The 16,202-nt window shown below is 36.5% G+C and overlaps 1 protein-coding gene across 10 annotated transcripts in view; it reads left to right on the top strand.

Moving 5' to 3' along the window:
• ITPR2 (inositol 1,4,5-trisphosphate receptor type 2) overlaps window positions 1-16,202 on the top strand; it is a 424,574-nt gene that overhangs the window by 224,285 nt on the left and 184,087 nt on the right. For all 10 annotated transcript variants that reach the window (XM_036459157.2, XM_045587857.1, XM_045587855.1 and 7 more), the window contains 3 exons: window positions 782-972; window positions 2,261-2,403; window positions 6,350-6,458. In XM_036459157.2, the coding sequence (XP_036315050.1) occupies window positions 782-972; window positions 2,261-2,403; window positions 6,350-6,458 (443 nt within the window). The remainder of the gene's footprint in view (window positions 1-781; window positions 973-2,260; window positions 2,404-6,349; window positions 6,459-16,202) is intronic.

The raw sequence follows: 16,202 nt of genomic DNA, 5'->3' as shown, positions 1-16,202 counted from the left end.
TCTCATTGGCGTTTCTAACTCTCTCTCCCTCTCTCTTCCTTTCTGTAAAATATCAATAAAATATATTTTAAAAAACAAACACAAAACCTTTTTTTCCCTAGGGTATTTTGCAACTTCACATTTTGTGTATGTGTGTACGTGTGCACACACACACGCACACACACTAATTAATGAATGGGCCAGCAGGATTTCCTTATGTTTTCTTATTTTCCTTGGCAACTGGGAAAGTACAAATGTGCATGTTTGTCATGCAGGGTGTTTCTATAGTGATGCTGTAGGAAGCACATTTTGAACATTAAGCATAAGAAATCAAATAAGTTCTTGAATATTTAATGAGCCCACTTTAATAGCTGGCCTTAAAAATTGACATACTTTTATGTTAAAAGCTTTTGAAGTTATATAAAATAACTTAATAGCAGAGTTTAAAGATTTGATGCTTTTTCTATTTAATTAACATATAACATTGTATTAAGGTGTACAGTGTAATGATTTACAATAAGTATATTGAAAAATAATTACCATTATAGATTTAGTTGACATATGTCACCTCACATAATTACAGGTTTTTTTTGGAATACTTTTAAGATCTACTCTTTAGCTACTTGCAAATATATAGTACAATATTGTTAAGTATAGTCATCTTCTGTCCATTATATCCCAGATCTCATGTATCTTATGTTTTACTTTTTTATTTGTTCTCTGTTTATACAATTATTTTGATAATGTGTAGAAAGCTTTAGTCAAATTAAGAGGGAAATATTTTAAAATCTTTCTTTTTCAGCAAAGAATCGTGGAATTGCTATTCCAGTGGATTTGGATAGTCAAGTTAATACTCTTTTCATGAAGAACCATTCAAATATGGTGCAGAGAGCAGCCATGGGCTGGAGACTGTCAGCTCGCTCCGGACCCCGCTTTAAGGAAGCTCTTGGAGGACCTGCTTGGGACTATAGAAATATTATTGAAAAGTTACAGGTACAATGCGAGCATGAAATGGCATTAATATTTTCTAAATTACATCATTAACATATGTAGTTACACAAGTAAAATATGTTTGAATATATTCCAATTCTAGTTGGGGACCAGGCTTTACTTTATAACTTCCCCCTGGTGATATTGGATTAGAGCCTGCACATATGAATTCATTTTACCTTAATTACTTCTGTAAAGGCCCTCTCTCCAATTGCAGTCACATTATGAAGTACAGGGGGTTAAGACATGAACCTGGATATAGGAGTTTTGCAGGAGACACAATTCAAACCATAACAGATCTTCCTACCCATATAATTGTAGAGAATTTCATTGGAGCAAATGAGGGTATTGTGTTAAAGAAATGATCAAGACATGAACTGGAATAAATATTATGAGAGGTTACATGTAGATTAATGCGTGAAGTTTCAGAGTTTTAATAGATAAGCATTATATGTGATTAAAAAGACAAGTTAGTTTCAGTATGATGAACTTGAAGGCTATTCAGGTCATTAAAGGTCATTTCAATTTTGGGGGGGGGGAATGTCATTATACATAATTAAGCAGTTACTGGTTTGCAGGATAGGATTAACAGGAAGAGACTAGAGGAAGTCAGATTAGTTAAGAATTACTTAAGATCCCAGCCAGTTGGTGGTATGAATGCAATGAATAAGCAGGTGTTGCAAACAACAATGAAGGCCGGGTCAACAGATTGGTGGCTATTGGATGGGAATAAAGGGTGTGAGAGAAATTTAAGAGGTCCTGATGATTGGAGACTAGGTGATATTATTAAGACTCTTTCTTGTAAGAGGGAAGGGATTATATTCTATACATTTTTTTCAAACAATATAACAAGGAATTTTCCCATTGGGAGAAATGGTCATTTCTAGATGACCAATGACACATTGAAAACTTTTTTTTTGGTAGCTTTTGCACAGGCATGTTCCAATTCCAATTTAATGAATATCTGTTTTGTGTCTTTTACAACCCTAGACAATTCAAGGGCCGTACCAGTGGTTTTATTGGCTTTTCATCTTGTGTGTATATCTTTAGAAATCATATAAGCTACCATCCTCTCCCTTATCTTATAAATGACAACAGAGACCCAAGCAGCACTGACACAGAAAACCAGACTGTACTGAAAGAACAGATATTGGGTACCATGGGAAGGTGGGGTATATCTGTGAAATTCCCACATCTCATTCCCAGTTAGTATTCCTCAGCTTGTCGTGTCTTCAAAGGATGAAGTCTGACTTGGGTCTTCATACAGGTTCTCATGTGCTTTCTTCCTTAGGATGTCGTGGCTTCCTTGGAGCAACAGTTCAGCCCAATGATGCAGGCGGAATTCTCAGTGCTGGTGGATGTGTTGTACAGTCCGGAGCTGCTGTTCCCTGAGGGGAGTGATGCGAGGATCCGATGCGGTGCTTTCATGTCCAAGTAAGTGGGGGTGATCTGCGACCCTGTTAGTGCAACCAAACCGAGATGGCCTGTAACATTTCTGCTTTTTACGCTGCTGCTACATAAGGACAGTCCACAGAGTATTGTCAAAGGTCTAAAAATCCATGTTAAAATATACTTCCAAAGTAATTTGATGTCATTGAACTTTTATGCTGGTGAAAGTCATATTTTACTAAAATTTACTGCAAGTGGAATGTGTCATGATTGGCACACAATATCACATCAAATAATATTTTAGTTCTGATTCCTTTCTACAGCTACAAGGTGTGACCCTTAAAAAGATTCCTGTCTAAAGTCACCAAGTTTCACTCACATAGAAAGCAAATGGAGCTAACATTTATTGAGATCTCACTATGTGCATGATGGTCCTCTGTGGGTTTACCTATTTTATCTGATCTGCATAAATACTCTGAGAGGTCAGCCTCATTTTAGAGATGAGGAAGCTGAGGGTCGTGTATGCATCAGGTAAAGAGCAATTATGTCTCAGACTCAGAACTCTGCCATGGAAGCAGATGATCCTCCTCTGCAGATCTTTCATTTACTTATTTTTCACAGCATTTTTGTGGCATTGTCAGAGCTGTTATAGCTAATATATTTATCCTAGAATATTTTCATGTGAATGGTAAGTGAAAAATTTCAAGAAAGATCTGCAAGTATTAAGCAGTTGTGAGAAAAAGTAGCATAAACCTCAGAATGAAGAGAAATGTCTTAACATGGAGGACACTTCATTGAGTGATTTGCAAGCAAATCACATGTAGACTCAAGACCGCCAGGCAGAGCTACTTGGACTTCTTGGGAGAGTATCTGGATGGGGAGTTGGTTGAGGCTGCCAGTCCCCTTGACCATCTCCCATCACAGCCAACTCCTGTGTGGTTGAGGATATGGAGATATTGCTGGGAATGAGGATATTACATCCTTGGACCTTATTTTATAACTAGAAGTTTGTACCTCTCAATTCTTTTTACCTTTTCACCTTTCCCCCTTCTACCCTCCCATCTGGCAATCATCAGTTTATTCTTTGTATCTATAAGTCTGTTTTGTTTTGTTCATTTTTCTGTTTGTTTTTAGATTCCAATTGTAAGTGAAAGCATATGGCAGCGTTTTTCAACCGCTGTTCCGCGGCACACTAGTGTGCCGCGAGATGTTGCCTGGTGTGCCGTAGGTGCAGACAAGACAAGAATTTTATAATTTTCACTATTTTGTTTACTTAATATTTCATAATAAAGTAATTATAAAAATATTGTACTTTCTTTGTGTTTATTTGATTCCTATTCAAGAGAATTACTTTATATATAGTCAATATAGGCACAGAGTTAAATTTTTTAACATTTTCTAATGGTGGTGTGCCTCGTGATTTTTTTCATGAAACAAGTGTGCCTTTGCCCAAAAAAGGTTGAAAAACACTGGCATATGGTATTTGTCTTCTTCTGTCTGACTCATTTCACTTAGCATAATATCCACTAGATCCATCCATGTTGTTGCAAATGGCAATATTTCACTTTTTATGGCCGAGTAACAGTACACACACACACACACACACACACACACACACACACACAAATAATGGAATATATCTTCCACATCTTTACCTATCATTCATCTATCAGTGTACACCTACGTTACTTGCATATCTTGGCTATTGTATTTAATACTGCAATGGACATATAGGGATGCACATATATTTTTTTCAAATTAGTGTTTCCATTTTCTTCTGATAAATTCCCAGAAGTTATGAAGCTGGGTCATAAGGTAGTTCTAATTTTAATTTTTTTGAGGGATCTACTTCCTGTTTTTCATATTGGCTGCACCCATTTTTAATTCTACCAACATTCTATGAGGGTTCCCTTTTCTCCATATTCTCAACACTTGTAATTGTCTTTTTTGGAAATAGCTATTTTGACATATGTAAGGTGATATCTCAGAATGGTTTTGATTTGCATTTCCCTAATAATTACTGGTGTTGAGTATCTTTTCTTGTGCCTTTTGGCCATCCATTTGTCTTATTTGGAGAAAGGTCAACTTCCCATATTTTAACAGATTATGTGTTTGTTTGTTTTTTGTATTGTATGAATGCTATAAATTTTAGATATTAACCCCTTGTCAGATATTGTATATTGTTTGAAAATATCTTCTCCCATTCAGAAGGTTTCCCTTTCATTTTGATGGTTTCCTTTGCTGTGAAGACTTGGCTACTTTATTTCCATATCTCTTCTTGTATTCTTACCCCATCACATGCCCTATTCATCTCTTGCTTTGTTCTCATTCTTCCATATCATCTTTCCCACTGCCATTGATGGATTCCCCCCCCCCCCAACCCCCACATGTTGGCAGGGTTATTCAGGTGCTTTAAAACAATGGTAACCTATTTTCTATAGAGTAAATTCCAGACTCTTCAGCATGATATTCCCAGTTCCTTCTTTCCAGACCACATCGTTTACACTCTCCTCTTCCAAGACTTTCAGTGTCAGCTGCCAGTGAGAGAACTATCATTTCCTGGATGTGAGGGTCAGCTTTCTGTCTCCACCTGTTTGTTCCTGCTGTTCCCTTTGCAGGGATGCCTTCTACCTCTCCACTGTCCCCTGCCAGGTGAAATCTTCATAGTTAAATGTCATCCCTGTCTTTGAAACCATCTCTGTCAGCCCTAGGCAACTCCCTCAACAGAAGGTGACAGCTTCTTTGTCTAGTTTATGGCATTGCCACTACAGCTGCTATAGCCCTTATCATGTCGTGTAAGAGGTGTGCAGCCTAGTTTTGCTGGCACTCTCTTCACAGTACCTCTGAGACTCAAGAGAACAGTGAACAGAGTCATGTCACCACAGAGTGGGGCTTCAGATTGGCTCTGAAGTCATATGGACCTGGGACTATTTCCAGATGCCGCTCTTTAATAATTATGTAACGAGAGGCCAGTTGCTTTATCTCTCTAGACCTGAGTTTTCTCATTAGTAAAATTAGATTGGCATTCGCTTATTATAAGGATGAGTTAAGAGAGTCCATGAGAAGTCATTGTCCATCACACTGACACCTGATAAGCCACTTTCTGGCCATTATCTAGTGAAATGTCACTGTCCCATAGCACTCTGTTATGTCACTAGAATCACCACATCATTCCCTTATAACCTACATCATTTTGTTTTTCCAGGAAGACATGTCTCACATGGTCATCTTACAAATCAGCTTAGTTAAGAACCATCTATGCTAAGCTAGAAATTCTAATGATGAACATTTCATTTGATTTTGAGTTTTTGGGGATGCTATGTAACTGTGATCCTCAAACTTTTCTCTTGACAGAACACCAGTGCAAAAGTTACCACTATAATATTAATCAGAATTTTTGTTCAAATTATAGTAAACGAACAGATGTCTTAATGTTACCCTTTTTGTTTTTGTTTTTCTTCTAATCACAAAAACTGCTTGCTTTTACCAAGCTATAGTGGTGAAAAATAGCATATTATTATTATTAATGAAAACTAGAAAGCAGCCCATGATAAGGTTGCAATGTTGTATACTGCTAGTACTGTATAATCAATGTAATATAGTATATAGAAAATAATATAGCATAACATTACATAAAAATGTAATATACTGCAAATATCCATATTTCTCCCAGTAAAATTGTTTCAGTTCATATGATGATATTAAAGATAATTAGCATTTCATTGTTTTTCAGAGTATTGTGTCCCATTAACAATATACTATCTGAATAAATTTAGAAGCACTGAGATATACTGCCTGTTACACAATGGAAGCTTTATAATGCAGAGTCTATAGCTTCAATGTAATTCTTAAAAAATTTTGAAAACAGGCATCTATCTTGTTTACTTCATAATCTTAAATAATAGTGTGATTTATTTCCCTCTAGTATGTGATAATATACAGCTTGAAGAGAAATCACTGTCCTATTTAAGGTTTAATGTTTTGCTTTAAGGTTGATCAACCATACAAAGAAACTAATGGAGAAAGAAGAAAAACTGTGCATTAAAATTCTTCAGACTTTACGAGAAATGCTAGAGAAGAAAGACATCTTTGTGGAAGAGGTATTTCTAAAAACTTTTTAGTGCGTGAAAATAGAGTAGAATTTCTAGAATACTGTCACCAATGAATTACAAAAGGTTATTTGTAATTACTTACGTTACATATTAATGGCCTGTGCACTTAGATGAATTAGATAATTTGAGTTTTTATGGTATTCATCTCTCCTGTCTGCTTTCGCTTGAGAAATATTTAAGATTATAATGGCCCAGATAATTGGCTTACTTGATTTTATGATGTTTTATCTTGAATATGTATATTTTTTTCATATAGCTTCTGTGGACCAAATGATGGTGTTTTTTTTTGTTTTTTTTTTAACAATGAGCAACTGAGGTGTATTATTAAGATTTTGTATAAAATTCTGCTTCGCATTGCAATATTCTGTGTATTTTGGCACATGTTGATTTTTATTGTAAATATATGTTCATGTCATTTTCTATAATATTTTACCGATTATTATGAAGTAATACTTTTAAAATATAAATGGGTTAGTAAGTTTCTATTTTAACTATGTTAATTTAATTATTGCACAAATGATTTTCAGGGAATACCAACTTATCTATAATAATAAAAGGGTAATATGATAATTAGACCGGTTGTCCTTCCGGACGACCTTCCAGATGAAGCTGGGGCTGTGAGGGAAACCTCTGGGTCCCGGGTGCCAGAGGGAAGCTGGTACCAGCAGCGGGGGGAAAGAAGGCCTCCTCTTGCATAAATTTCATGCATCAGGCCTCTAGTAGGTAAAAATTGTCAGTCTGTTATTAAAAACAATACTCATTAAGAGATAGCTAGCAGCATGTTTAATATCCAAGGTTGTATACTTATGTATAAAATATAAATCTAGTGCAGTTATTTTTTTTAGATAGCTACTTTTTACTTTTATGTTTGGTTTCAAACAAAGTTTTTATAATATTCTTCATAATGTTTTGATTAGTTCCTATAAATACTAATCATCTGATATGTTTAAAATTGGAAGAATTTTATTTGACTTATTTGTGTATATGATATCAAGTTCCAAAAAGATTGTAGTTGTAGGTTTATCTCCTTTTAAAAAATGTCTCATAGAAAAAAAATTCAATGGAATCTTGAATATTAATAGAAGCTGCATAGCTTCAAAATACTCTATTTGAATCACATGCTTGACTCCGTAATCAGAATGACTTGCTTTACAGTAGTTCTCTTCATAATTTAAATGGTGAAAATTATCAAAATAAAGACAGAGCAATTTTAACAAATGTTTCTGTGACACAGGATTCAGGGAAAAAATGTATAAGTTTGCATATGTGGTATGCTTTTAAAAAATGGCAGAGTTCTTTAGGGCTTTTTGTTGTTGTTGTTTTGATTTCTTAAAATATTTTTGTAAATTGTTTCTTTTTGACTGAAGTGCTAGATCCTAACATAGAAAAATGGGTTCAATATAAGTTTTTGGCGGAAGTGTGAGGTTTATGATAACAGTTTAACTTGTGTTTAACAGGAGATAAATGACAAGCCTCCCAATTTTCTGTAACAGATTATTATTGAATTACTCTAAAGAAAAATAGGAAAGAAAACAAGACTTGACTTTGACTAGTCAAGAGTATTTTAGTGTATTTCCTAAACCACCCTAAATACATTATGCTGGTATCTGTTTTCTTTCCTGTTCCCACTGCTATCACTATTTTAAGATTTCATTATCTTTGTCTAGAAAACTCCAGTAGTCCATTCAGTTCCCTGAAGTCCATTCAGTGCCTTTTTGAAGGGAGGCAGAGCTGCTGTTCTCATAAATCCAAGGGGTACCATTTGCATAAAATACAATGTGAATGTCAGGACATAGCCCTCAGAGAAAGTTAAGATGAGAAAGGCTAGTTGGGGTTATTCACTCAGTCATCTAACACATATATTGTGAGCAACTATTATTGGTTATTGTGCCTGGGCACTGGGAATAAAGCCATACATGACCCAGCAAGCTGAGGGCCATTACGTGGTGCAATTCACATGCCAGTGGACTACTGTAATAGTCTGCTGAGATCACGAGAGCATTTCAGAAACCCTCGGGGACTCTGCAATGTCCTTGGTGTTCCCGGCCCTGCATTATGTCTGTCTCCTGTGCTCTCCCCTTTCTCCCCCACCCTTCCTCATCCATTAGATGCCAAGAATCTGGCTTTTCCTGCACTGAAAGGTGCTACATCTGGAATCATGGATTGCTAAAATCCATACAAGCCTATATCCTCCTAGTGTTGCCTTTGTAGAATAGCTAAGGGGTAGTATTTATCAATTGTTTCAGCCAGTGGTGATTACTTTCTCATTAGAAAGTCTCAGGAGATTTGTGCCTCTCTTTAATGACTCTTCAGGCTGTGTCTGGGTGTTCATTCCAAGCTCCTTGTTTTATAAATGACGTCATTCAGACTCAGAGAAGTTAAGTGGTTTGCCCACCGTCACACAGTGAGTACCAGAACAGGGTTTAACCAAAACTCCTTCCTCTATGTCTAATCTTATTTATTAGAGCACAGCCAACTTTTACAAATGCATCACTCTTAAGAAGGATTAGCATATTTTGTCCAGCAGGTTCTGGGATCCAATGTTTAAGTCATGGACAGAGAGAATACAAGACAGGATGTAACATTCCAAATGGATCAAGGTTTTAAAAAGGTCTAAGAAAATATTAAAGAATATGGAAATGCAGTCATTTAACTAAGAAAAGAAGAACGTGAAAGGGACTTATAAGTATTACTTCTTAATTTTTATGTCTACTAAGGGTAGAATAAGAAAAAAAATATATTTAGGTGAAAGAATTCTAGAGTTTAGAAAACTTTAATTCTACGTGTTTTGGAAAGAGAAGCATTTCTACCCGTGGAAGTAGAAGACTGTTCTTTCCCCAGAAAGCATTAAAGGAACATATATTAGATCTAGAATGATTCTCACATCTACTCTGGGACGGAGTCAGGGCAAGGTGACCTCCACGTGTTGTCCATTGGCCCTTCTTAAGTAGTTGGTGCTCAATTGTCCGTGACCGTGGAGGGGAGCTGTTAATGACTCACCAGTCTGGGTGACATGGCACTGGGGAACAGATTCAAAAACTGGTCAGACCCATTATTTTACAACCCATGTGCTCTCAGAAAAAAGCCCTGATTATCAGTAGTGGATAATTGGCTATGTTTTCATGATTGTATTAGTTTCCTATTTACCAAAAACTTTGTGGTTTTAAACCACGCAAATTTATTATTTATTATTTCAGAGGTCAAAAAATTAAAATCAAGTTTTTGGCACTGGTGTATTCATTATGGAGACTTTAGAAGAGAATTCATTTTTTTGCCTTTTGAAGCTGCCTGCATCCCTTGCTTTGTGACTCCACCTGATGGAATAGCATCTTCCAATCTCTCTCTCTCTCTCTCCCAACCTCTCTCTCTCTCTCTCTCTCTCTCTCTCTCTCTCTCACACACACACACACACACACACACACACACACACACACACACACGTCACCTCCCCTTTTCATACTCTGACCCTTTTGCGTCCCTCTAACAAGGACACTGTGATTACATTGGACTCACCTAGATATATCTTTGATTAAGATTCTTAACTTAATCACCTACGAAGTACCTTTTGCCATGTAGGGTAATATAGTACACGTTCTGGTGGTTATGGCATAGATATTTTTAAGAAGGCTTTTATTCAATCTATAATTGTGATCCTTTTACTGACAGTAAGAAATGATATGTAGAATATAGAGAGTTTACCTGTGGCTCACTAAAATGACTATGTATCGAATAGTGCAGTTTAAGTGCAAATGAACATCTTAAAATGCTTTAAATTTACATAACTTAGCTGTTTTCAAAGTATTTTAAAATATTTTGCTACCTTTCAACACCAATTTCAGGAAGTACACAGAGTAGGCAGTGTTATCTCCACATTTGCAATGTGGGAACATACAGAGAAGTTATTTGCATTAAATCACATAGGTTAACTAATGCCTTGTAGTCTAATACTAATCAACTAGATTTGTACTATGTGCATTGGAGTATTCCCAACAGATCTCTCAGAATTAAAGCAAAACAAAACACTCATACCTTAATACGACATTTAAGACTACCTATTTAAATGATAAATAGCATCTTAAGAGCAAAATTCTATTTTCATTTTTATTTCTTTGGTCTCCAATACCAGAAGTAGATGTGTGTTGTGTGTGTGTGTGTGTGTGTGTGTGTGTGTGTGTGTGTGTAACTGCTAAATTTTTTTAAATAGAGCAATGAAGCACAAAGTTGCTTCATGGTTGAACCAGATGCCCTTTAAAGCAATTTCCACCTTTGATAACCCAGTTTTCTGATTCTGTTGGCCAATTCATCATTTAACTACCATTTTATCTGATAGCCGATTATTTTACAAGCATTTATAACTTATAATACCTTTGATTTCAGGTCCTAAATTAATTTCACCTTATATTCTTTCTTGTTTCATGTTTTTAAGTTTGTGCCAAAGGTTGAGAGAGAAGTGAGTGGGCAACATCTTTAAGATTACCAACAGAGTAATAGAAGCAAAGGAAATGCAATTTTCTGTTATGTGTATCTGCATGGGAAGTCACCTAGTGACCATGTATGTACTCTATGTTACAGTAGGTGATAATACTTTTTATTAAAGGACAAAACATGAAAATTGTACATAGAAAGTCTTTAAGAGGGAAAGTTACCCAAGTTTTAGAAAAACTCAGTGTATTACTTATTTAGTCAATTCTGATAGAAAAGCAAGAAATTACAAAGAATGTAGCTAATAACCTTGAGAGCTCAGTATGCCTGTGGGATTGACCATATTCAAAAGGCTTTTAAAAAAAAGATAACAACAGCAGGTATGTTTATTTGCACATAAAAATATGTATATTGGGAAATCTTTTTCCCCAATATACATATTTCTCCCTCTCCCTTTCTCTCTGAAATCAATAAAAGAGAAAAGAAGGACCCTTTGAAAATGGCCTTAGGGCAGCAGGATTCTTAATGTTTCCAAACCTTAAAGCCATTTTATTCTACTGTTATTTCCAAGACTTCTCTATTACAAAAGAGGAAATACCCGTTTGGAACAGTGTGCTTTTGCACAGAGTAGCTTAATGACAGCACCATGCCTTTGTTTTGTGGATTTAAAAAGGTATTTTAGGTCCAGATCTGAATAAGGATTTCCTAGAGGTGATAATGGAGATAAAAGGAACTGTGTGGATTGAATAGAGGTGGGCTGATGTGGGGCGAGGGGGTTGGCTGGAAAAAAGAAAGGTTGTGGTCAGAGGATTGGTGTGGTTTTAAGGTTTTGGGAGGAGGTATCAATTTTCATTTTATACTCTTTACATTTCATTAAGATTTATAAAATATAAATGATTTCTCTCACAAAAAGAAAAACATCTATAAATCATAAATAGTCAAGGTTTCTATTACACTGATCCTAAATAAAATTTGTATCTCTGAACTGTAGAATAGGAAGAGATAATGAACACTGTACATATTTAGGGACAGCCTGTAGAACTGGAAGTGTGAAATACCTTTCCTTACAATGCAGTGAAAGAAGTTGATCTATTTTGAATGCCAATCATAATTTTTCTTGGGAATATATTCTTATTTACCCTTAAATTACACTGACACACATATAATGTACAAAATAATAATATTTAGTCAAGTTCAATATTCTTAAATTTTTCAGGTTTAAACTGCCATGTATTCTTGGAATACTATTGCAGAGAGATCTGGGGGGAAAAAACTCTACAATATCTATGGTGAATTTTTAGCATTGAATATATACATATATATATATATATATATATATATATATATATATATATATATATAGTAATTAGTGGCCCAGTGCATGAATTCATGCACATTGAAAGGAAATTAATTAGAAGAAATATTTTAATATTACTATTCACCCTTTCTCTGTAATAGAAGTGTCAAACAAATTCACAATAGACAGTGACAGATGGAAACACACCCGTGCAATTGGTGCCAGCGAGAGCTTTGTGTGTGTGTGTGTGTGTGTGTGTGTGTGTATGTATAAACTTGCTTAATTAGACCTGCTTTCTGATTTAGCTAAACTTTTTTCAGCCCATGAAGAACCTCAACTTCTCTTTCAGGTAATTGCCAGCAACACAACAGAAAATATCAATATGAAGCTGATTATTATTATAGATCAGACAGGGAAAACAAAGGGTGAAATATTTAACTATAGTAGTATTTGACTATATTCTGTGCATTGAGAAAACCTGAAGACATTTTCAAGTTCTACCATTTCTTACTTCTTTTCATTAGGGTCAAGTCTCTAAACTTCCTAAATCTCTGTTTTCTGGCTAATGAAAAGAAAATAGGATTTTACCCAGTTTCCTATCTCCCTTCTCTAGGAGTTCTGTGAGGATCAGATGAGATGAGGCACATGAAAACGCTTCACAAACATTTGGTTGACTATAAAATGTTTGCACCTGGCTATAAAGCAAGTTGTGTTCCTGGGCTGAAGAAACTCCAAGGAGGCTAGTTGCTAGGGAGAGGAAGCCGGGCATTGCTATGTGACATCATTACCCGGCACCAACAGCTACCATTTCTGGGCTGGGTTCTGGGCTGCATTTTGTGCAATGGGGTCTCAGCAGCATCGGCTACAATTTGGTGGGCTGTTGCTCTGGGATGGTGATGGGGCCTGTGTCCCACTTGGGGAAGGCTGAGTATTGCTTTGTTGGCACCAGGTCCTTGGTGCCCTGTCTTTGTAAATGGCCAGTGCATGGTCATGGCAGCTCCTGCATTGAGTGTCTTCCCCTCTGGTGGTCAGTGCACATCATAGCAACCATTAGGACAGTCAGAGGTCACTTAGCATATTAGCCTTTTATATATAGATAGTAGCTAACATTTATCAGGAACTTATCCTGTATCAGATACTTATTCTGTAACAGTAGTTCCTGATCCTTTTATGTATTGCATCTTCAACTGTATGTTAGAGGAAATGTTATTATCTCCCTTTTACTGTGAGGAAGCTGAGGTGCAGAAGTTAGGTCACACATCCAGTAGGTGGGAGAGAGCTTGTATTCCAGCCCAAACAAATGTTTTGTTTCCTGAGCATGATGGAGCCAATAGGTTATATGACTTATAATCACAGCCCTTCTGTTTTCTCATATATTCAACTAAATAAAATGAAAAGTGCTTTCAATTTTATTCTTTGCAACATTTGCATGTGTACTGGAAAGCATAAACCATTGATTCAGTGAGCCACTTAGCAAAAGCTTGCAGATTTTCAACCAAACTGATTGGGAACACGGTGATGCAGTAGTTGCAGGGGATGTTTGAGATTTACTTTTACAGACCTGCAGATCAGTACCAGAGCTCCCAAACCCCATCCTGCCGTCAGGGTCTGTGATGTTAGAGCCCTGGATATTCTGTATAAAAGTTCCAAACAGTGCTTTCTAGGATGACCATTGCAGGCAGTTCCTGGTGGAAAGGTGGCATTCAACCCACAGCACAGCATCAGATCGAGGGCTACAATCCTTACAAATGCCCAGGTGGGGTAACTGGTATTTATACATTGAACATTGATGACAGATGGTGGCTTCTCGATGTAAAAGCTGGTATCTGGAGTGCTGAGGAATACAGATCTTTAAGAAATGATGCCTTGAGTTATTTTTCAGATATCTTCTATCTTTATTATTTATTTTTTTTACTCTCGAATTTACTGTTAGCTGAGTTAACAATAACGTATTCTTTTCCTAAGCTGGAAGAATACACCATTGTAAATAACCCTCTATTTCTGATTTTGAGGAGCAGCAGAAAGAATAAATCAGAATTATACCAAGGAACTTAACTCTTGCATCAAATATGCACCCTGTCACACCCAGAGGAATTGGGTTGTTGTGATTCTGTAAATTGTATCAAGCTCCTCTTGCTGGAACAGTCTTGCTGAATCACTCTCCTTCCATGCACACACTCATTTCTCTTTCTAGGAGGCAAATAAACAAACTTAAGCAGAATTACTACACATAGTGTGGTGTAGCTTAAGGATTTGACAACTGTTTCACAATTTCAGTTTTAGCATCAATTGCATTATGTAAAAATGCTTATTAAACATATTTTAGAAGTGAGTGCAATTTTTTTGGTAATATTCTGATGCTTTACATTGGATACAGTAAGTGATGCTGCAGATATGCTGTATCATCTTAATCATTCCTATATTGTGATTGTGTGTGTGTGCTGTTTTAACTAGATATCTCAGTGGTTGGAAGTATGGAACTCTGTCCATGTCTCCTTAGAATAAGTGATCTATTTTAGAAACACAATTAAAATACTTTCCACTTTAGAATTTTTATGTTATATTTTTATCAGGGCAACAAGATTTTGATCGTTAAAGGTGAGTATAGCCCTAGACAATTTGGTGCAGTGGATAGAGTGTTGGCCTTGGGCCTTCAGGGCATAGGCCCGGGTTGAGGGCTCAATCCCCAGTGTGGGGCCTGCAGGAGGCAGCCGATCCATGATTATCTCTCATCATTGATGTTTCTCTCTCTCTCTCCCTCTCCCTTTCTCTCTGAAGTCAATAAAAAAAACAATATATATATTAAAAAGGTGGGTACAAAAGCAATGGCTTTTAGAAATTCACTCTTCACCTATAGGGCTGGTTTGGTCACTTAATCCTCATAGCAACACATCCAGGAAATGGCAGCACAGAAATGTTACAGAACTTGCCCAAGGTCACACAGCAAAAACTTAATTTAAAAAAAAATAAGATGGAGCCTGGCTGAAAACTCAGGCTGTCTGGCTCCGACCCTATGTTTACAACCACTACATGAGACTGTCTTTCATTGTATTCTCATACCAGCTGCAAAGCTGTAGGAATGTTACCCATACCCATAGCTGTCAGAGGAAAACAGTTTTCTTGTTTAAAATAACATAAACCACCTGGAGATACTTCTTCTTGCGATTAATGAGTTTGATCATCTATCATTTACTGATTTCTTCAGGATGCGCTTGGTTTCTGCCCATTTCATCTGGTGCTTGACAACCTCAAGCATTTTTGTACAGATCTTAGTTACAACAAAACAACACAAACCATTTTGAATATTTGCAGATGGCTCGATGCAATTGTTGGGTTTATCTTTCCTTGGTTGTTCTTAGCCTTTCGCTGAGCTTTTAACGAAAACTCAAATTGTAGACAGTACTTCTTGTAGAGTGATGGAACAGGGAAAACAAGTGGAATGTGATAACGTACCCAGGTGGCAGCTTGGGATAATGCGTCGGTGATACAAAATGATCTAAATGAGGGCATGTGGACAATTAAAATCAGATCGAATGCTTATAATTAATGTCACATGGATGAAATAATGTCAGAGATACCAACTCAAAGACATGTACTTATATGATTTTCATTCCAGGTATGAGTTGATTTCATTTTCTCTCAAATTGCCAAAGTACAATTAGGCAAGTATTCTCAAAGGGTGCGCGGTAACCAGCAATGATCTCACCCTTGGGCATAACTTTGAGAAGGATACTTTCGTTAGGTTTCTCACCATCGACCCTCATTTATTCCTTCTACAAATAGGCTACACCATTATGTAGAGTTGGCTAAGGGTCCCCATCCCCAGGGAAGAGTTAGACAAGACCTCTGACTGCTAGGCCACTGCCCACTCTCTAGGAAGAGAATGTTGATATAAGTTACCAGTCAGTGTACAACGTATTAACACTGAATTCTTCCTCTCCCCCTAGCCCCACTGTCATCTCCATGACATTCTATGTCCTTGCCCTGACGCTGCCATTTCTTTCCTCCACAGC

Source organism: Pipistrellus kuhlii, unplaced genomic scaffold (assembly GCF_014108245.1).
Source record: "Pipistrellus kuhlii isolate mPipKuh1 unplaced genomic scaffold, mPipKuh1.p scaffold_m20_p_3, whole genome shotgun sequence".
Lineage (NCBI taxonomy): Eukaryota > Metazoa > Chordata > Mammalia > Chiroptera > Vespertilionidae > Pipistrellus > Pipistrellus kuhlii.
Note: the sequence above shows the minus strand (reverse complement) of the source record. Positions and strands in the feature narration are given on the sequence as shown.